Below are 22,964 nucleotides of genomic sequence, written 5' to 3'. Positions count from 1 at the left end.
CAGGATCAGTCCCTGTAACTAATATTCACCTATAACATTATATTTAATGGATTAAAAGCATTCCATTGTATAAAAATAGCACAGATTTAAAAAATTCAATCCATTAAGTCTATTTTATAGAAAAGGTGAGTCTCAGAGAGGTGAAGTCATACCATAGGGTGAGATCTATGAACTAAAAACCTTGGCCTTCTGATTGCTAATGGAACATTCTATCCACAGTAGTTTCCAAACGATTGAAGCATACCCAAACTTTCGGACAAAAGCAACTATTAGACTGAATGAAGTCTGATACATACCTAACCACATCCGAATGATGCTCATGTAGTCTTTGTTCTTGGCGGAGAGAAGTTTGTCATAGGAAGGGCAGCCTGCCAACAAGATGCGATCATGGTCCTCACACATGGAAATCAGGTGTTGCTCTGCACTTCGGGTGCAGCACACATGATAATGAGCCAGTTTCGTTATAGCGTGTCTGATAGAGTCATCAATGGTCCCACTGACTTCCCCCCCTTCAATGTGAAGGATTCGGATGTTCATCAAGGCAGCAGACGTAGCCAGAGCCAGGGCATCAAACCTGTCTCCATGAACAATCATGATATCAGGCTTCAGGCGGTTAAGAACATCTGGTAGCTTCACAAGGGCCAGGCCCACTGACTCCACCATGGCTGCCTCATCTTCCCCTCTGACAATTGTGTGTAGTCTGGTGTTAATGTCAAAGTCATCTTGTTCAATCATGCGATATGTGTTTCTAAAGCAGGAGAGAAAAATGTGAGAGCATGTTCTTAAGTATAGGGCTATAAAAACATCAACATTAACCCTGAAGGGAGAAATATTTCACAAAATTTCCTTGTTAAAATAAACTGAAGTGTAACGTACACACAAAAATAAAAGCACAGACCATAAATATACAGATCACTTGGTTAATTTTTCTACACAAACACCCCTCTAGCCACCACCCAGGTCAACACATCCCGCACCTGGGAGGTCTCACTTGTGCCCCCTTCAGTGAGCACCTGGAGGGAGAAACATCGGAGGGAGAATGTTTTTATCAGGAAAAAAGAGAGTAAATTTTATGGTGGTCACAACTTTTTCTTTCTTTTTTAAAATATATATACATTTTTAAAAAGAAATATGCTATTTAATAGAAAAAAATTACTTATAAAAGCAGAGCTCATTAAAAAAAATAGTATGGAACCAGGATACCTGACATGTCACTATAATATAAATTTCTGAATGATGGAAATTATCTCCTGAATTCTCTTTGTATGTTACCATTAATGCAGCATAATTGTGACTGGGGTGAAAATGTAGGTTTTTAAATTGGCTGTGAAATGCAGTTTCAGGTCTGTTTCATGCTTCAGTAACAACAGCAATTCTCAGTGCCTTAAAGTTTCCTGCCTGTTATGACTAGATATTAAAAGATCTGACTTTTTTTTCTAAATATATAGTACATTTATTATTTAAAACTTGGAGGGGCTTCCCTGGTGGTGTAGTGGTTGAGAATCCACCTGCCAATGCAGGGGACACGGGTTCGAGCCCTGGTCTGGGAAGATCCCACATGCCGCAGAGCAACTGGGCCCGTGAGCCACAATTACTGAGCCTGCGCGTCTGGAGCCTGTGCTCCGCAACAAGAGAGGCCGCGATGGTGAGAGGTCCGCACACCGCGATGAAGAGTGGCCCCCGCTCGCCGCAGCTAGAGAAAGCCCTGGCACAGAAATGAGGACCCAACACAGCCAAAAATAAATAAATAAATAAATTAATTAAAGAAAAAAAATTGGAAAATACAGAAAATTATCATGCATAAACCTACCACTCAGCAATATCAGTATTACCATTTTGATTTCTTTCTAGCCATTTTATGCATAATATTTTAACATGGTTGAGAACACATCATAGTACAATTCTGTAATCTAGTTAATCCATTTAACACTATATTTTCTCAGATCATGAAGGATTCTTTACATACATCATACTGATGGCTTAGTAGTCATTTTATAGATTCCTTTGGATTTTCCTACAAAAGCTATGATGTCGTCTGTAAATAAAGACAATCTTGTGCCTTTATTTATATTTCTTGTTTCATTGCACTAACTGTTACATCCAGTACACAGAGAAGTGGTGAAAGTGGATGTCCTTACCTTGTTACCAATCTTTGGAGAAAAGCACAAATTTTATGTTAGCTATAGGTTTTTCACAGGTGGTCTTTATCAGACTGAGGAATTTCCTTTCTATTCCAAGTTTGCTAAAGGTTTTACCATAACTAGTTGTTGAATTTTGTCAAATGCTTTTTTAATATCTATTGAGATGATTGTGTTGGTTCTCCCCCCGCCCCGCCTTTTTCCTTAATTGGGGTATAGCTGTTTTACAATGTTGTGTTAGTTTCTACTGTACAGGGAAGTGAAGTAGAGTTCCCTGTGCTATAGAGCAGGTTCTCATTAGTTATCTATTTTATACATATTAGTGTATATATGTCAATCCCAATATCCCAATTCATCCCACCCCCCCTTTCCCCCCTTGGTGTCCATAAGTTTGTTCTCTACATCTATGTCTCTATTTCTGCCTTGCAAACCGGTTCATCTGTACCATTTGATTTTCCCCTTTACTCTGTTAATACGTGAATCACACTAATTGATTTTCGAATGTTAAATCAATCTTGAATTCCTGAGATAAACCCACTTGGTTATGACGTATTATCTGTTTTTGTATATTGCTTGATATGATTTGCTAATTTTTTGTTTAAAATTTTTATGTCTATAATTCGTGAGGGATACTGATCTGAATTTTCTTATAATGTCTTTCTCAGGTTTTGATATCAGGATTATGCTGACCTTATTAAATAATCTAGGAACACAAATCAAGCCTCAGTAAATTTAAGAAAATTGAAATCATATCAAGCATCTCTTCTGACCACAACGCTATGAGATTAGAAATGAATTACAGGGGAAAAAACGTAAAAAAACACAAACACACAGAGGCTAAACAATACGTTACTAAATAACCAAGAGATCACTGAAGAAATCAAAGAGGAAATCAAAAAATACCTAGAGACAAATGACAATGAAAACACGACGATCCAAAACCTATGCGATGCAGCAAAAGCAGTTCTAAGAGGGAAGTTTATAGCTATACAAGCCTACCTAAAGAAACAAGAAAAATCTCAAGTAAACAATCTAACCTTACACCTAAAGCAACTAGAGAAAGAAGAACAAACAAAACCCAAAGTTAGCAGAAGGAAAGAAATCATAAAGATCAGAGCAGAAATAAATGAAATAGAAACAAAGAAAACAATAGCAAAGATCAATAAAACTAAAAGCTGGTTCTTTGAGAAGATAAACAAAATTGATAAGCCATTAGCCAGACTCATCAAGAAAAAGAGGGAGAGGACTCAAATCAATAAAATCAGAAATGAAAAAGGAGAAGTTACAACAGACACCGCAGAAATACAAAGCATCCTAAGAGACTACTACAAGCAACTCTATGCCAATAAAATGGACAACCTGGAAGAAATGGACAAATTCCTAGAAAGGTATAACCTTCCAAGACTGAACCAGGAAGAAACAGAAAATATGAACAGACCAATCACAAGTGATGAAATTGAAACTGTGATTAAAAATCTTCCAACAAACAGAAGTCCAGGACCAGATGGCTGCACAGGTGAATTCTATCAAACATTTAGAGAAGAGCTAACACCCATCCTTCTCAAACTCTTCCAAAAAATTGCAGAGGAAGGAACACTCCCAAACTCATTCTATGAGGCCATCACCCTGATACCAAAACCAGACAAAGATACTACAAAAAAAGAAAATTACAGACCAATATCACTGATGAATATAGATGCAAAAATCCTCAACAAAATACTAGCAAACAGAATCCAACAGCACATTAAAAGGATCATACACCACGATCAAGTGGGATTTATCCCAGGGATGCAAGGATTCTTCAATATACGCAAATCAATCAATGTGATACACCATATTAACGAAGAATAAAAACCATATGATCATCTCAATAGATGCAGAAAAAGCTTTTGAGAAAATTCAACACCCATTTATGATAAAAACTCTCCAAAAAGTGGGCATAGAGGGAACCTACCTCAACATAATAAAGGCCATATACTACAAAACCACGGCAAACATCATTCTCACCGGTGAAAAACTGAAAGCATTTCCTCTAAGATCAGGAACGAGACAAGGATGTCCACTCTCACTATTATTCAACACAGTTTTGGAAGTCCTAGCCACGGCAATCAGAGAAGAAAAAGAAATAAAAGGAATACAAATTGGAAAAGAAGAAGTAAAACTGTCACTGTTTGCAGATGACATGATACTATACATAGAGAATCCTAAAAATGCCACCAGAAAACTACTAGAGCTAATCAATGAATTTGGTAAAGTTGCAGGATACAAAATTAATGCACAGAAATCTCTTGCATTCCTATACACTAATGATGAAAAATCTGAAAGAGAAATTATGGAAACACTCCCATTTACCACTGCAACAAAAAGAATAAAATACCTAGGAATAAACCTACCTAGGGAGACAAAAGACCTGTATGCAGAAAACTATAAGACACTGATGAAAGAAATTAAAGATGATACCAACAGATGGAGAGATATACCATGTTCTTGGATTGGAAGAATCAATATTGTGAAAATGACTATACTACCCAGAGCAATCTACAGATTCAATGCAATCCCTATCAAATTACCAATGGTATTTTTTATGGAACTAGAACAAACCATCTTAAAATTTGTATGGAGACACAAAAGACCCCGAATAGCCAAAGCAATCTTGAGGGAAAAAAACAGAGCTGGAGGAATCAGACTCCCTGACTTCAGACTATACTACAAAGCTACAGTAATCAAGACAATATGGTGCTGGCACAAAAACAGAAACATAGATCAATGGAACAAGATAGAAAACCCAGAGATAAACCCACGCACCTATGGTCAACTAATCTATGACAAAGGAGGCAAAGATATACAATGGAGAAAAGACAGTCTCTTCAATAAGTGGTGCTGGGAAAACTGGACAGCTACATGTAAAAGAATGAAATTAGAATACTCCCTAACACCATACACAAAAATAAACTCAAAATGGATTCGAGACCTAAATGTAAGACTGGACCCTATAAAACTCTTAGAGGAAAACATAGGAAAAACACTCTTTGACATAAATCACAGCAAGATCTTTTTTGATCCACCTCCTAGAGTAATGGAAATAAAAACACAAATAAACAAATGGGACCTAATGAAACTTCAAAGCTTTTGCACAGCAAAGGAAACCATAAACAAGAGGAAAAGACAACCCTCAGAATGGGAGAAAATATTTGCAAACAAATCAACGGACAAAGGATTAATCTCCAAAATATATAAACAGCTCATTCAGCTCAATATTAAAGAAACAAACAACCCAATCCAAAAATGGGCAGAAGACCTAAATAGACATTTCTCCAAAGAAGACATACAGATGGCCAAGAAGCACATGAAAAGATGCTCAACATCACTAATTATTAGAGAAATGCAAATCAAAACTACAATGAGGTATCACCTCACACCAGTTAGAATGGGCATCATCAGAAAATCTACAAACAACAAATGCTGGAGAGGGTGTGGAGAAAAGGGAACCCTCTTGCACTGTTGGTGGGAATGTAAATTGATACAGCCACTATGGAGAATATGGAGGTTCCTTAAAAAACTAAAAATAGAATTACCATATGATCCAGCAATCCCACTACTGGGCATATACCCAGAGAAAACCGTAATTCAAAAAGACACATGCACCCCAATGTTCGTTGCAGCACTATTTACAATAGCCAGGTCATGGAAGCAGCCTAAATGCCCATCGACAGACGAATGGATAAAGATGTTGTGGTACATATATACAATGGAATATTACTCAGCCATAAAAAGGAACGAAATTGAGTCATTTGTTGAGACGTGGATGGATCTACAGACTGTCATACAGAGTGAAGTAAGTCAGAAAGAGAAAAACAAATATCGTATATTAACGCATGTACGTGGAACCTAGAAAAATGGTACAGATGAACCGGTTTGCAGGGCAGAAGTCGAGACACAGATGTAGAGAACAAACGTATGGACACCAAGGGGGGAAAACTGCGGTGGGGTGGGGATGGTGGTGTGCTGAATTGGGCGATTGGTATTGACATGTATACAGTGATGTGTATAAAATTGATGACTGATTAAAAAAAAAATTTTTATGTCTATAATTCATGAGGGATACTGATCTGAATTTTCTTATAATGTCTTTCTCAGGTTTTGATATCAGGATTATGCTGACCTTATTAAATAATCTAGGAAGTCCCGTGGCTCCTCTATTTTCTGAAAAAGTTTATATAGAATCTTAAAAGTTTGATAGAATTCAAAAGTGCAGCCAACTTTGTAGGAAGTTATTTTTATAGGAAGTGTTTGATAATGAATTCAATTTCTTTAATATAGAGCTATTGAGATTTTCTATTTTTTTCTGTCAATTTTGGTAAGCAGTGTTTTTCAAGGAGTTTGTCCATTTCATCTAAATTGACTGTCAAATTTACTGGCCTAATATTCTCCTTTTATTCTTTTAATGGCTGTAAGATCAAGATGATATTCTCTTTGTTATCCTATATTGGTAAATACTGTGTTCCCTTTTTCTTGTTCTGCAGGAGCTTGTCAATTTTATTATTTTAAAGAAATAACTTGCCTCGATTAATTTTCTCTACTGTTTAATCTACTCTTATATTTCATTGATTTCCACTCTATTGTTCCTCCCTTCTACTTACTTTGGGCTTAATTTTCTTTTTCCTGTTTATTAAAGTGGAAATGGATCCTTGACTTTAAATTTCTCTTTTTTCACGTAAGTATTTAAAGCTATAAATTTCCCCATAAGCACTGCTTAATCTATACCCACAAATTTTGATATACTGTAATATTTTTAATTTAAATTTATTTTTGACTGCATTGGGTCTTCATTGCTGCGTGCGGGCTTTCTCTAGTTGCGGTGAGCAGGGGCTACTCTTCGTGCGGTGCACAGGCTTCTCACTGCAGTGGCTTCTCTTGTTGCGGAGCGTGGGCTCTCGGTGCACGGACTTCAGTAGTTGTGGCTTGCGGGCTCTAAAGCGCAGGATCAGTAGTTGTGGCGCACAGGCTTAGTTGCTCCGCAGCACATGGGATCTTCCCCGACCAGGGCTCGAACCCGTGTCCCCTGCATTGGCAGGTGGATTCTTAACCACTGCACCACCAGAGAAGTCTGATATACTGCAATATTTATTATCCAGTTCAAAACATTTTGTAATTTCCCTTAGGATTTCTTGTTTGACCCCTGAGCTTAAAACTCAACAATAAAAAACCCGATTTAAAAATGGGCTAAAGGGCTTCCCCGGTGGCACAGCGGTTAAGAATCTGCCTGCCAATGCAGGGGACGTGGGTTCGAGCCCTGGTCCTGGGAGATCCCACGTGCCACGGAGCAACGAAGCCTGTGCACCACAACTACCGAGCCTGCGCTCTAAAGCCCGCGAGCCACAACTACTGAGCCTGAGCGGCACAACAACTGAAGCCTGTGCACCTAGAGCCCATGCTCTGCAACAAGAGAAGCCACTGCTATGAGAAGCCTGCGCACCACAACGAAGAGTAGCTCCCGCTCGCCGCAACTAGAGAAAGCCCGCACGCAGCAACAAAGACCCAACACAGCCAAAAATGAAAAAAAATAAATTTATTTTAAAATAAATAAATAAAAATGGGCTAAAGACCTTAACATACACCTCACCAAAGATGATATAAAGATAGCAAATAAGCATATGAAAAGATACTCCACATTATATGTCATCAAGGAAATGCAAATTAAAACGAGATACTGCTACACACCTATTAGAATGGCCAAAATCCAGAACACTGACAACACTAAATGCTGGCAAGGATGTGGAGCAACAGGAACTCTCATTCACTGTTGCGGGGAATACAAAATGATACAGCCACTTTGGAAGACAGTTTGGCAGTTTATTGCAAAAGTAAACATGCTCTTACCAAACGATCTAGCAATCATGCTCCTTGGTTTACCTAAACGAGCGGAAAACTTATGTCATACAAAAATCTGCACAACGAATGTTTATAGCAGCTTTATTCATAATTGCCAAAAATTGGAAGCAACCAAAATATCCTTCAGTAAGGGAATGGAGAAATAAACTATCATACATCCACACAATGGAATATCATTCAGTAAAAAAAAGAAATGACTATCAAGCTATGAAAATACATGAAGGAAACTTAAATGCGTATTACTAAATGAAAGAAGCAAATCTGAAGAGGCTACATAATATGATTCCAACTATATGACATTCTGGAAAAGGCAAAAATCTATGGAAATGGTGAAAACATCACTGATTGCCAGGAGACTGTTGGGGGGAAGGGATGAATAGGCAGAGGAGAAGACTTGGGGGGCAGTGAAATGACTCTGTGTGATACTATAATGGTAGATACATGTCATTATACATTTGTCCAAACCCAGAGAACTTACACCACCAAGCTGAACCCTAATGTAAACTATGGACTTTGGGTGATAACAATGTGTCAGTGGAGGTTCATCAATTGTAAAAAACGTACCACTGAAGTGTGGTAGGGGATGTTGATAACGGGGACGCTATGCATGTATAGGGGAAGAGAGGTATATGGGAAACTTCTGTACCTTCTGCTCAATTTTGCTGTTAGAGCTAAAACTGTTCTAAAAAATAAGGTCTATTTTTTAAAGACATTCTTTCTTTTATATATATGCATACATTTTACCATTTCTAGTCACTCCTTCCTGTAGATCTAAGTTCCCAACAGGTATCATTTCTCTTCAGTTTGAAGAATCTGCCTTAGCATTTTTTTGTAGTATATACCTGATGGTGATAATTTGCTTAGCTTTTCTCTTCAACTTTATTTTTGAAAGATATTTTCACAGATAAAAAATTCTAGGTTAACAGGAGGTTTTTTTTCCCCCTTTGAGCACATTAAAGATGCTCCATTGTCTTCTGGCCTCCATTGTCAGACAGTGAGTTAGTTATCATTCATATCATTGTTCCCCTGTAAGAAATGTAATTTTTGTCTTGTTGCTTTCAAGATTTTCTTGTTTTCAGCAAATTGACTATGCTATTGTCTACAGGTAGTTTTCTTTGTATTTATCTGTTAGGGGTTGTTGACCTTTCTGGATCTGTACATCAATGTTTTTTTTGTTTGTTTGTTTGTTTTACCAAATTTGGAAACCTCTGGCCAGTATTTCTTCTAAGATTGCAACATAGCTTTAATTCTGAGACTGTCCTGCCTACAGAATGTTCATACCTAACTGTTTGAATCAGGAACCAGAATCAGAATCCCCTTGAAATAGCATCTCAAAAAACAAAACACTATGTCCCATAACACCAAATATACTTGAAGAATTTGCTAAGCCCTGAATTAAACTGAAATATTGAGTTTATTTTTAAACTAAGTTCTGTATTAAACATGTATTAAACAAACATGTTTTAAGTATTTAGTTTGAACTGCTGCCAAACTTGAACATTTTCAAAAACTATGGGACTGTAACAAAACTAGGCCACCGATATAGTCTCTAAATGAAATTAGACTTGATCCAGTGCATTTGTCTTAAGTCCCCAAACTGAACCTCTTCACAGCAGTAGGGGCTGTCATGGTACCCACACCACCACAACCAATCTTCTCATTAATCTTTACTGATAGTACCTCTCCTCCTCCTCTTAAATAACCTTGTCTCTAATTTGGAAGCATCATTCTTAGATGAAAATCAGTTGAATGATCTATCAGTTGTTGTTTTCTGATTATTTCTTTTCTTTGTGCTGTTGCATATTAAAAGTATAAAAAAATATGATTAGCAGTTCTCAAACTTCACCTCTCCAATAGCAGAAGGAATCATCCCTGAGGGATTTAAGTTTTCTCCTCAGGTTTTATATTTGGGATGGTCCCCCTACCATGTCTCTTCCTGCAGAAAAATGCTCAGACAGCTGCATAAAGAGTGCCAACTATCTGCTGTCTTGAGATACAAAAGTTATGCACAATTGTGCTGAAGATACTTATTCTGTTAGAGTCAATTAGACTTAAAAATTACTCAGTTCCTCCCGAGAAGATACTCCCACCTCCACAATTAATTAGCATGTTTGGCAGTCTTATTCTAAGTTTTTCACCTTAATTTGTTTTTATTTTCACTTCCTATCCAGAGCAACTTCCTTTAGTTATTAGAATATTAATCCTTCTGAGTCTACGACAGTCATTTTTAACCCTCTCTAAATGAGAAACTAGTTGGGATGGGAAAGTCTTCACAATGCAGTGAGCACCAGTTGAGCATACAGTGCAGGGCACTCTATCTGTGTTAAATATTGTGTGTTGAGGAGAGAGAGAAAGAAGAGAGAGAAAGAAGGTTATTTACTTACACACACAGAAAAGAAAGTACAGCAGATTTTTTCATGCATGACTTTAAAATTCTCAAGCATTCCTAAAATACCAAGTCATGGAGTCATGAAGTCATGCGCAATTTTGCTAAGCATGAATTTGAATCCCACCTATTTGACATTAACCTTAATAAGCGAGCAAGTCACTTAGCTAATGATTAAGCCAACCTTTCAGACCAAAATACAGCATTGTTCCCATCATTTTCTTCATGTTTCTGTGGGGGAAATACCATAGAGCAAGGTCTCTCAATGTCAGCAGTATTGACATTTTAGGCCAGACAGATCTGTGTCGTGGAGGGCTGACCCATGAACTGTAGGATGTTTAGAAACATCCCTAGCCTCTTAAAAAAAATGTGCTGAGATCGGATCAAACTGGAGGAGTAGGATGTGGAGCTCACCTTCTCCCACAAATATGGGGTTGGCCAAAAAGTTCATTCGGGGTTTTCCGTAACATCTTACGGAATATGTTACGGAAAATATATATCAAAATGTTTAAATCAAAATATATCTACCTGTGGAATGATTCTCACAGAACATCTACTGAATGCTGGCAGAAGACCTCAGACTTCCAAAAGGGCAAGAAAATCTCCACGTAACTGGGAAGGACAAAAGAAAAAAGAAAAAAGAAAAATAAAGAGAGAAAGGAATCAGGATGGGACCTGCACCGCTGGGAAGGACCAGTGAAAAAAGAAAGGTTTCTGCACACTGGGAGGTCCCCTCACTGGCGGGGAGATCAGCTGGGATGGGAGGGGGACTTCAGAGCCTCAGAAGAGAGCGCAGCAACCGGTCTGTGGAGGGTAGAGTGGAGAGAGACCTGCACCAACGGTCGTGCTGCTGCTCGACACTCCCCAGCCTGAGATGCTCGTCCGCCGGGGCGGGTGGGGGCTGGGAGCTGAGGCTCGGGCTTCAGAGGTCAGACCCTGGGGAGAGGACTGGGGTTGGCTGCGTGGAGACAGCCTGAGGGGGCTAGGGTGTGGTATGGGAGAAGGCCTGGGCCCGCCAGAGAGGCAGGGTGCCATTGCTGGGTGGCACACAAGAAGAGGGGTGGGACCGCCATAGGAGCTTCTTTCTCTGCTCACACACTAGCCAGCGGCAGGGCACTGCCTACATGACCCCCAGGGGTAGGCGAGAGCCGCCACTGCCATCTTGGACTCTAGAGGCAGGCACGGACCACTGCTGCTGCTGAGGGTCCTATGAGCAGGCACCGGTCACTGCCCCCACCTTCCTGGGAACGTGCGTGGCCTGCTGCCACTGCTGCCAAGAATCCCTCGACCAGGTGCCATCCGCTGCCCCCACCTTCCCAGGAGCACACACGGGCCATACACCTGCACACCCCCTATCAAGGGGCTAACAGCACATGCTGAAGAAAGAGATGGCAAGCACCCAAACTAAAAAAAGCCCTTGTGCCAAAAAAATATTAAATCCACACAAGCTATGCAGGGATGCTCCCACATATAAATAGCCCTCCAAGACTAGGGTAGATAATTTTTCACCTAAACTCACAGAGTAAAAGAAATATAAGCAAAATGAAGAAGGAGAGAAAGCACTCCCAGTTAAAAGACCAAGAGTATTCCCCTGAAAGAACAAACAATGAAACAGACCTCTTCAGTCTAACAGACACCAAGTTCAAAAAGGAGGTAATGAAAATACTGAAGGAATTAAGAAAGGCTATCACAGAAATGCAGAGTACTGTAAAAAGGAACTAAAAACTATAAGGTGGAGCCAAGAAAAATTAGAAAATTCATTTGCTGAGATGAAAGCTAAGCTAAAAGCAAAGAATAGCAGGATGAATAATGCAGAAGAAAGAGTAAGTGATTTGGAAGATAGAATAATGGAAATTACCCAATCAAAACAGCAGACAGAAAGCCAAAAAAAGAAAGTAATATAAGAGACCTATGGGATAGTATAAAGCATGCCAATCTATGCATAATAGGAATTCCAGAAGAAGAAGAAAGAGAAAAGGGGATTAAAAATGTATTTGAAGAAATTATGGCTGAAAACTTCCCAAACCTAAAGAAGGAAACAGATATCCAGATACCGGAAGCACAGAGGGTCCCAAACAAGATAACCCAAACAGAGCTACACCAAGAAAGACATATCATAATAAAAATGGCAAAAGTTAAAGAGAGGATTCTAAAGGCAGCAAGAGAAAAACAAAGAGTTAATTACAAGGGAACCCTCATAAAGCTATCAGCTAATTTATCTACAGAAACACTGCAGGCCAGGAGGGAGTGGCAAAATACATTCAAAGTCTTGAAAGGGAAAAATGTGCAACCTAGAATACTCTACCCAGAAAGATTATCATTTAGAATAGGAGGAGAAATAAAGAATTTCTCAGACAAGCAAAAACTAAAAGAATACAGCAATACTAAACCTATCCTAAAAGGAATATTGAAAGGTCTTCTCTAAACAGAAAAGAAGCAAGAAGATATAGGAAGGAGGAAATCACAGTAGGAAAGTAAATCACTTAAGCCAATATACAGATTTCTTTTAAAAACGCCTATTTGTGAAAGCAACGATAAACACAAGAAACGGCAAAAGCATAAACATGAAGTTGTAAAAAAGGAAATCAAAATCACAAAATGTGGGGAAGGAGAGTAAGAAAATGTAGATTTTTTTTTTTTTTTTAGAATGTGTTTGAGCCTATATGACTATCAGTCTAAAGCAAGCAAATATAGGAAGGGGTTAATATAACATACTTGAAAAACAGGGCAACCACAAATCAAAAACATACAACAGATTCACAAAAACCAAAAAGAAGAAAACACAAGCATAAAATAAAAGGAAATCATCAAACCACTAAAGGAAAAAGAAAGGAACAAAGAAGAAACATAGAATCAACTGGAAAACAAGGTTTAAAATGGCAATAAATACGTATGTATGAATAATTACCTTAAATGTCAATGGACTGACTGCTCCAATCGAAAGACACAGAGGGGCAGACTGGATTAAAAAACAAGGGACAACAATACACTGCCTACAAGAGACCCACCTTAGGGCAAAGGACACACATAGATTGAAAGTGAGGGGATGGAAAAAGATGTTTCATGCAAACGGAAATGACAAGAAAGCAGGAGTTGTAATACTCATATCAGACAAAACAGACTTTAAAACAAAGGCCATCAAGAAAGATAAAGAAGGACACTATATAATGATAAAAGGATCAATACAAGAAGAGGATTTTACACTTGTCAACATATATGCACCTAATATAGGAGCACCCAAATACATAAAACAACTACTAACAGACATAAAGGAAGAAATTGATGGGAATACAACAATAGTAGGAGACTTTAACACCCCACTCACATCAATGCACAGATCTTCTACACAGAAAATCAATAAGGCAACAGAGATCCTAAATGATACAATAGAACAAGTTTGACTTAATTGATATTTTCAGGACATTGGTTACATCCAAAAAACCCAGAATACACATTCTTTTCAAGTGCACATGGAACACTCTCTAGGATTGACCACATACTAGGGCACAAAACTCACCTCAACAAATTTAAGAGTATAGAAATTATTTCAAGCATCTTCTCTGACTACAATGGCATGAAACTAGAAATCAACCACAGGAAAAGAAATGAGAAAAAACCAATTACATGGAGACTAAACAACATGCTACTAAAAAACCCATGGGCCAATGAGGAAATCAAAACAGAAATTTAAAAATACCTTGAGACAAATGACAATGAAAACACAACCATACAAAATCTACGGGATGAACTGGGAGTTTGGGGTTAGTAGATGCAAACAATGACATTTAGAATGGACATGCCACAGCAACTAAGCCCGTGCACCACAACTACTGAGCCTGCGCTCTAGAGCCCATGAGCCACAACTACTGAGCTCGCGTGCCACAACTACTGAAGCCCGCACGCCTAGAGCCCATGCTCCACAACAAGAGAAGCCACTGCAATGAGAAGCCCGCACACCACAACGAAGAGTAGCCCCTGCTCGCTGCAACTAGAGAAGCCCCACACGCAGCAATGAAGACCCAACACATCCATAAATAAATAAATAAATAGATAGATAGATAAATAAATAAAAACAAAACTCAAGATACAAAAGCTTGTACAGTGAAAAGGCTACTTCTCATTTTTGTTTTACCAGTTATCCAGTTCTTCTCCCCAGAAGCAACCAATTTCTTGTGCTAGAATGCACTGTAGACATACATTTCCATTAAGTACTAGTCAAGTTTCCATTTCAACAGTCTCACCTGACAAATACTACCTTCCCCGCTTAATTACTGTGGTAGGCAGATAAGAAACCTACCACAATCTCCTTGAAAGTCTCTCCCCCACTAGTCTTCTGCCAAACTTTTCTCACAGAAGTAAAAGAACACACTTAGACTTTCCCCTCAGGCTCTAGCTAAAATTTCTCCTTTACTTTGTCCTATCTCAATAATGTAAGAAAACCCAAGTGGATTTTCTTAGATAGCCAGAATTCATTTCACATTTTAAAAATCTATGAACTTTTGAGCTCTCCATAAGTTTCTTCTCTTGTCTTTAAAAGTATTTTCTTAGAGCAAATTGCTAAACTGGTTTTTGGGGGCAGGTTTTTATTTGTTTTTGCTGTCATTATCTTATTGTTAAAGGACATTTAAAAAGACAATTTTACCTTAACACAAGCTTCTTTCATATTTAATACTTTGGAGGCTGCATTAATGTTTTCATGCCATAAGGGTGCACTAAGTGCCACTTTATTACATATAACAAAATGAATGTTCATCTTTGGTTTATACATCTGCTCCCTCAAAGATTTCCCAAGTTTCATTTTTCATATTTAGAGTATGATCGATAACAAACCTAATGTCACCAAAATAAGAATTAATGGTAATGGAAATGTAAAATAGATAGCTAGTGGGAAGCAACCGCATAGCACAGGGAGATCAGCTCGGTGCTTTGTGACCACCTAGAGGGGTGGGATAGGGAGGGTGGGAGGGAGGGAGATGCAAGAGGGAAGAGATATGGGAACACATGTATATGTATAACTGATTCACTTTGTTATAAAGCAGAAACTAACACACCATTGTAAAGCAATTATACTCCAATAAAGATGTTTAAAAAAAAAAAAAAGAATTAATGGTAATGGTATTATAAAATTCTACCTTATCTTGTGGATCAATTAGATTTTAAAAATCTTGTTCCATATCTACTACTTTATATGCAGTTTTAATATAGGATTAGCATTAGAACTCACAAAACAGATTACATAGAATCACATTATAGTCACACAACATATATTTATAAATGACATTTCCGGATGTAATAGCAAATAAAAGTAATAATAATAATAGCTATAATTTACCAACCATCTAATAGGCAGCATCCCTGTATAGATACTTTATGTCACTATCTCCATTCTTCACAATAACCTACAACACAAGTTTTCACTCCATTTTATAACTGAGGAACCTGAGGCTCAGAGATGCTAGGCAACTTCTCCAAGGCCACCTAAAAACTAAGTGGTAGAATTGGGATTTGAAGCCAGGTCCACACAGCTCCAAGACCGAAGTTCTCACCAGTACATCATGTTGCAATGAAGAATATCATAAGAAAATGCTTTCATCTTACCCATAGTCATCTATCAGGTGAGAGCCAAGTACCACCACATCAAGTTCAAAGAACTCAGGTTCCATTTTAATGCCAAACATGATTGGGGCGAGTTTAGAATAATCAGCACGGTTGCAAGTAGCAACACAAACCCGAAGCTTTCGGTTATTCTCCTTCTTCTCCATGACTTGTTTTTTTCTTTTTGAGAGGTTCTTAAAATAGAGTTCCTGAAGTTGCAAAAATAAAAATTAATATCCTATGATAAACCATAATGCAAAAGAATATGAAAAAGAATGTATATATATGTATAAATGAGTCACTTTGCTGTACAGCAGTAATTAACACAACATTGTAGTTCAACTATACTTCAGTAAAAAATAAATTTTAAAAAGACATTATAAACACAAAAAATAAAAATTCTTTATAATCAGAATGATAGGTCCTAGATATAAACGTAAAATTTTGCAGTCTTAAGTCCTTAAGCACCGTTTAGTATAGTGATTCTTAACTTTTTTCCACCCCACTTCTGTGTGACACACCCAACTGGTATATCAAGTTATGAAATTCCAGCAGACCAACTATGACTCCACCCTTTTCTCTTACACTTAAGAAAGCATGCTGGAATGCAATTTAAAAAGAGTTTAATATAAATCAACTCTCATTTAAAAGGCAAGCAAACATCAGCTCTTTATTATTAATTAAAAATTACTTGCCATTCCTCACAATTGATCCAAACATACCAGACTAGAGCTAAAGTTTGGTTGAGAACCACTGACCTAGTTCAACTCCCCCACTTACAGAAAGAGAAAAACACAAGTCTTAAGAGAGGAAATTACTTCCCCAAGATTCAAGATCACACCTGTAAGGAATGTGAGCTATTCACCCTCACGCTACACACTATATACAAAGCACTGTGATTAGTGCTGAGGAAAAGATGAGTAAGATGAAACAAAAACCCCTACCTTCAAGGCCTCATTAGCATCCATAGCCAGTACCTACACACTTGACCACTCCAAATACCTACCAGCTATCTCCTGTCCCATAGGCACGTCAAAGTCACTGTCCCAAACTGAACTCACTTTCTTTTCCAAACCTGTTCCTCCTTCCTTATTCTCTGTTATGAACTTCCATTCATCCAAATGCCTTGACATCCTTGTCTTCTCTGCTCCTCACCCTGTACCTCCTCAGTCCTGTCAATTCAACCTCCTGAATGAATCTTTCAAATCTATCTCCTCTCCATCCCCACCCACCAGAACATCCCCCAGTCCAATCCCTGATCTTAGGTCAGAACTATTCTAACAGCTGTCAAAGTGGTTTGCCTGTCTCTAGTCTTGCCCTGCCTCCCAAAAACTTTCAGGGTGATCTTTCCAAAGTGTATAAATCTGATTACATTGCTGAACAGGATATACCACCTATGGATAAATTCCAAATTGCTGATCTGGACCTAGTTCATCCTTCCAACCATTTGTCCCCTTACAACTATCCTTACTCTGAACCAAAGCCATGCCAAAGTGCCTGCAGTTCAACCTGTGGGTCTCCATATCTCTGTGCCTTTCTAGATGCAAGCTCCTCTACCTAAAACTTCCTTTCCCTCTTGCCTGGATTCTTCCTCATCCTTTAGAACTCAGGCTAAGTGTCATCTCTTCTGGAAAGCCTTCGCATAAACCTCAGTTCCTCCTTACTCCACCCCTCTTCGTGGCTGCCTCCCTCTCAGCAGTGTGGCCCCATCATACACACATATACTATTCCTCAACTCCTTTGCCCACCCATCCCCCCACCATTCTATACCCTCCTTTCAAAAAGTAAAAACCAGGGGCAAGGGATAAGAGCTATGTTTCAAGGAGCTTTTTAAACTTCCTTATATCAATGTAAAATTTCACTTCATGGACTGATCTCAACGCTTATGTCTCTGGAAGTGTATCAATATTTAGAATTTGCAATCAGGAATCCAGAGAAGCTTGAGTAAAGATGCCAATAAAAGGGGAGCTGCCTTTTCAATCAGGGTAGACTCTGAAACTCAGTGGAAATCTCGTCAGTAGCCTTCTGCTATTGATATCTCATCTCTCGTAGGCTAGAACTTCTATAATCACACAAATTGCCCATCATTAGGCCCATTCAGAATTTATAATCTCCAGTAAGAGCTAATTCCACCCAATGGAAAGCATTTGTAAGATAGTGAAGTGAGCATTCGTCAAGCGAGTTGTATTTGTGAGATCTAAGCACTACCTAACCAAAGAGACAAAAATATTTTTCCAAAAACGGTTGTCCTAAGTGTTCTTGTACATAAACCTTTTTCCACTCATCATTAAATTTGAGCTGAATAAATTGTTGGTGATATTTAATTTGCTGGGTGAGGCAAAGCAAATCATTTATGGTTGATAAATTTGTATTTATTTTAAGAGAATAGTAAACTTTCCATTGGGCAATTCTAAAATGTTAGCATTTACCAAGTAACTCAAAGGTTATTATACCAAAACTGAAAGTAAGGTAGCCATATACACAAACTATGAAAAATAAAACAATGTTACTAAGGCCAAAACTTTTTTAAGGAAGAAAGTTAAATCTTAGGGGGAAAAAAATGGTAAAAATCCTTTGTTAAGGGGAGAATTCTTTTTTAAAAATAATTTTTTATTTAACTAACTTATTTTTTTTGATTAGGTAGTACATTCACATGGTTTAAAATTGAAAAGGCACAAGAGGCTACAGAGCAAAAAGTCTTCCCATCTGTGTTCCCAGACATGTAGTTCTTCTCCCTGGATGGTTAGAATTACTAGTTTCTTATCTATCCTTCTGCAGATAAACTATGCATATACAAATAAATACACATTTCTTCACACATATAAATACAAATATATTTTATAAATACATAGAGTGTGTATCATGCAGTTAGTAACATATGCTACACTGTTGTTGCATACCTTGTTTTTTTAACTGCTCTTAATTATGTTTCTGAATTAAGTGGTAAAATGGGAAAGTTCAAAGGCATTAGAAATATCAAACCTAAAAGTGCAATTTTGAAAATTGCTGGCCATCAACTTTTCAAATATATGTAGGGTTATGAGAACCCTGGAAGTAAAAATGACCAATGTCACAAACACTTATTGAGAATTGACTCTGTGCAGAGCATGGTAAAGAAAACTGAGAGGGACTTCCCTGGCAGTCCAGTGGTTAAGACTCCACGCTTCCAATGCAGGGGGCGTGGGTTTGATCCCTGCTCGGGGAACCAAGATCCCACATACCACATGGCATGGCCAAAACAAAACAAGAACTGCGAGACAGAGCTGAGAAAGACCTCACCTCTGATTTTTAGGAACTTACAATCTAGTACATGACACCTGGCCACATAATAGATCTTCACCAGTTCACTTTCCCAAACAGAAGCACCAGGAACAAAATTAACAAATTTTCTTTCTCCACCTAGTATACATTATTATTTGTTCTGTATAAAATGTCATGCCCAAGGATCCATTTTTATACTAAGAACTGTGACCAAAGTCTCCATGACCAGTATGGAATGAATAAATGTGACATAATGGACTTAAACTATAATCGGAGGATTTAAGTTGCATAAAGTGCAATGTAAAACAAGATAAAACTAGTTTCTTTACACAATGGAATCCTAGTCAGCAATGAAAACAAATGGACTATGTCTAAATGTGTCAATATTGATAAACCTCAAAAACATAACATTAGAGGAAAACAAAATTCTAAAAAGTTAGATAAAAAAGGGCCATTTTAAAAAATATGTAAAACATTACTGTATGTTGTTTATTAATCTGTAGTAAAATTACACAGCAACTCAGGAAAGTAGTTACGTCTGAAGGAGAAGGGAAGGGAAAGGAAAAGAGGGCCTAAAGGGTTTTTGTTGTCTATGTAAACATTTATAAAAAAACATAAGTAGAGGTCTGAAACTAACATGGTAACATGTTAATATGTCTTCAATCTTGATGATTGGTAGAGTGTCCTACTGTTCTGTCCTTTTCAGCATATTTGAAATATTTTATTAAAAACAAGAAATCTTTTAAATGGACACTGAAGATGCACTGTCCACAGTCCTTAAAGCCTAAAGCTCAGAAAGCAGGTGGACTGGATATTTACATCCATTTCACTCAATTCCGTAATAGTTAGTAACCAGAGCCACTAAAACCAGAAAAATACCCGAAAAATACACCTTCACCTTGAACTCACTGGCAATCTCTGAGAAACCTGCATTCTTTCAACTCAAGACTGACCATTATAAATACTGACAAAAGGTGAGTGACCCTGTCCAGAAAAATAAATACTGTTGTCCCACTCAACTATGGAAAAAGACAAACACTTGGCTCAAGCAGTCTCTGAGCAGAGGCAACCAAAGTAAACAACTGCCAAGCACTGTGTTAAGAGCTTTACAAGCGTTAACTCACTTCATCCTCACAGCCCTATCTTATTAGCCCGATTTCACAAACGGGCACACTGAGGTACAGTGAAAACCAATTTACTTGCCCCAAATCACAGTTAACAATTACCAGAACCAAATACCAAATCAGCATTCAAGATAGTGCCCATATCCAGTGTTTGCCTGTGTCTGTTCATTTCATAAACACCCATGAGTGAGAACCTTCCTTATGCCTGGTCCTGCCAGGCACCATGGGAATGAAGGGAACGTATGATGTATCACTCTCTTCCCTCAGTGCAGACGGGATGACACAGGAATCAGGAGGATCTGAAATTCAGAACCCTATCCTGAGCTATACTCTGGTGTGACTTCTTCCTGAGCTTCCATAGTCGGCTTAACCAGTTATCTCTAAATGCCAAGCTGTACCACACCCCTCTTCTCCATCAGGATTCCAAAAAAATACTTTTTCGTGCTTTTTTACAAGTGTGCTCCGGATTGGGGGGAAAATAAACGCATAACAAGCTTCCTAGGAAGCCCAGACTCAGAATACAGTCAGGGTTGGGCGCAGACCCTCAAGATGATCTTTCAGTCCAACCCTTTACACCCCGGGGCCACATGTCCGTCACGGAGCTCTCCGCCCTCTCCTGCACACCTCCGTGACGGGATGCTCGCTATCTTTCAGGACAGCCGGTGGGATGGAGTGCAGCTGGCCTCCCTCTAACACCCCGCGCCCCACTCCCGGTTATTCGCCCGGGGTCCGCACTCAACCCGTCTGCTCCACGGGCCAAAGGCTGAGCCCACAGCGGAACTAAAGAGCGGCCCTGGCGTGCAGGCCCGCGGGGGACAGAGCGAGGCCGGGCCGGGTGCGGAGCCTCTGGCCGGGGAGCTGAGGCCTCAGGGTGCGGGCCCGGAGGCTGCGCTCCCCGAGCCCGCCTCCCCCGAGTCCCCAGCGGGCGCACGGGTCTCACCAGGCGCCGCTCCGCCGTTCCTCCCGCGTCGCCGCTGCCGCCGCCGGGCCTCGCAGACGAGAGCTGAGCGCCGCGCCGGAAAGCAGGCCGGCGCGAGACCGCCCCCTTGGCTTCCGCCACTCGGTCCCGCGGGCGATGACGCGCCTCGACCCCCACCCCGCACACCCCGCGCGCCCTGCATTCCCACCCGAATCTGCCGACGCGCCTTACGTGAGCGGGGAGGAATTCTGCGATTGGTTGCGCGAGGAGGCCGCGGCGGGGTGGCGCCTTCCGTGGTCGTGGCATAGCCCTGGGCGGCCGGCCAGTGTCCCGCCCCGGCGGGGCTCGTCTGTCTGTTACGCGAAAGTTCGGAAGCCGAGCGCCGCACGAGGCAGTTGTTTTGGCCTTGGGCCCGAGATGCAATTTCTTACGCCTTCCAGTCACGCAGTCATTTCATAGGCATGACCAAAACAATACGGTCGTCTGGGGGTCGACCCAGAGCCCTCTCCTGGGTGAAGCTGTGCCACTCCAGAACCGTGTCTGCTAGAGGGCTCAGTGAGTGCTGATGATGACCCAGGCAAGGCAGAGACCAGCTGATCCTTATAATGAGCTCAGCCTCTGCCTCCACTGCAGGGAACCCCCAGGCCTTCCTGCTACAGGGAGGAGCACATAGGTGGCAGAGAAACTGGCGGGAAAGGCCTCACACAACTCCTGATGAAGACTTTCTAATGATCGTTTCAAATTCCTAGTCACCATTGACAAGAAGCTTTGAGTTGGTGATACAAAACATTAAAATATTTTTTTTTACAACCATTAAAGAATTTATCACAGGCGAAACTATTTAAACAGCCTAACAATTCATTGACGGTTCTTGCTATAAAGTGAATTTCAAGTCCAATCAAACTTTTGCACTTGATGTATTTCAGTTAATGATGCTCTAATTTGCGGAATACTTGTGAACTGTTAGTTCCCCTGCAGCTAGCTTGGAGCCACCAAAAGGTCATATCAGCCACAAAAGGACAGACATTAAGGGGTTTCATGCAAGGAAGTGCCAGGAGATTTCTTTTTTAAATATCACTTTGGCTGTTCTGTGGAGAAGGGATTGGGTGAGAGTCAAGAATGGTAGCAGTGGGGAAAAAAAAAAGCCTCTGAAATACACACACACACGCACACACACAAACATACACATACAAACAACCTGGTACCACTAATTGCATCTGGAAGGGCTGGGAGGAGATAGACTTTTCACTGAATTCCTACTTATATCTTTTGTATTTTGTAGTATATGCACACATTCCATATTAAAGAGAATAAAATAAAAGTAACTGTAAAAAAAATGGTGGCAGTGAAACTCATTTGAAGTAGATCGATATGATATTTAGTTTGGAAGTAGAATTGATGCAACTTCATTATGGATTGGGTATGAGAGGATGACAGAGAAAACGAAGGAAACAAGGTTGACTTCCAGATGTCTGGCATTAGTAGTTGGGTGATTGGTGCCATTTACCAAGATGAGTAAAGCTGAAGGAGTGATCAGGTTTGGGGAGTTAAAAAGAAAAGTTTAATTTGTGATGTTAGGTTTGAGATGCCTATGAGATAGCCACATGAAGCTATTAGATAGGCAATAAGATATATGATTCTGGACACAG

At 39.5% G+C, this 22,964-nt stretch overlaps 1 protein-coding gene across 3 annotated transcripts in view; it reads right to left on the bottom strand.

The window, feature by feature from the left end:
• The window catches only part of GNE (glucosamine (UDP-N-acetyl)-2-epimerase/N-acetylmannosamine kinase), a 40,902-nt gene extending 19,206 nt beyond the window's left edge, over positions 1-21,696 (bottom strand). For 2 of the 3 annotated variants that reach the window (XR_009702078.1, XM_061200246.1), the window contains exons 1-3: positions 21,547-21,696; positions 16,015-16,220; positions 297-748 (exon numbers count right to left, since the gene is read on the bottom strand). Coding sequence is in view for 2 of the 3 variants with exons in the window: in XM_061200246.1 (XP_061056229.1) it covers positions 297-748; positions 16,015-16,220; positions 21,547-21,621 (733 nt within the window). In the remaining variant the exon portion in view is untranslated. Of the gene's footprint in view, positions 1-296; positions 749-16,014; positions 16,221-21,336; positions 21,475-21,546 lie in introns of those variants that run through there. The other variant, XM_061200247.1, reaches the window with a different exon arrangement.
• Positions 21,697-22,964: the final 1,268 nt, after the last annotated feature.

The sequence above is a fragment of the Eubalaena glacialis genome, chromosome 9 (assembly GCF_028564815.1).
Source record: "Eubalaena glacialis isolate mEubGla1 chromosome 9, mEubGla1.1.hap2.+ XY, whole genome shotgun sequence".
NCBI lineage: Eukaryota > Metazoa > Chordata > Mammalia > Artiodactyla > Balaenidae > Eubalaena > Eubalaena glacialis.
Note: the sequence above shows the minus strand (reverse complement) of the source record. Positions and strands in the feature narration are given on the sequence as shown.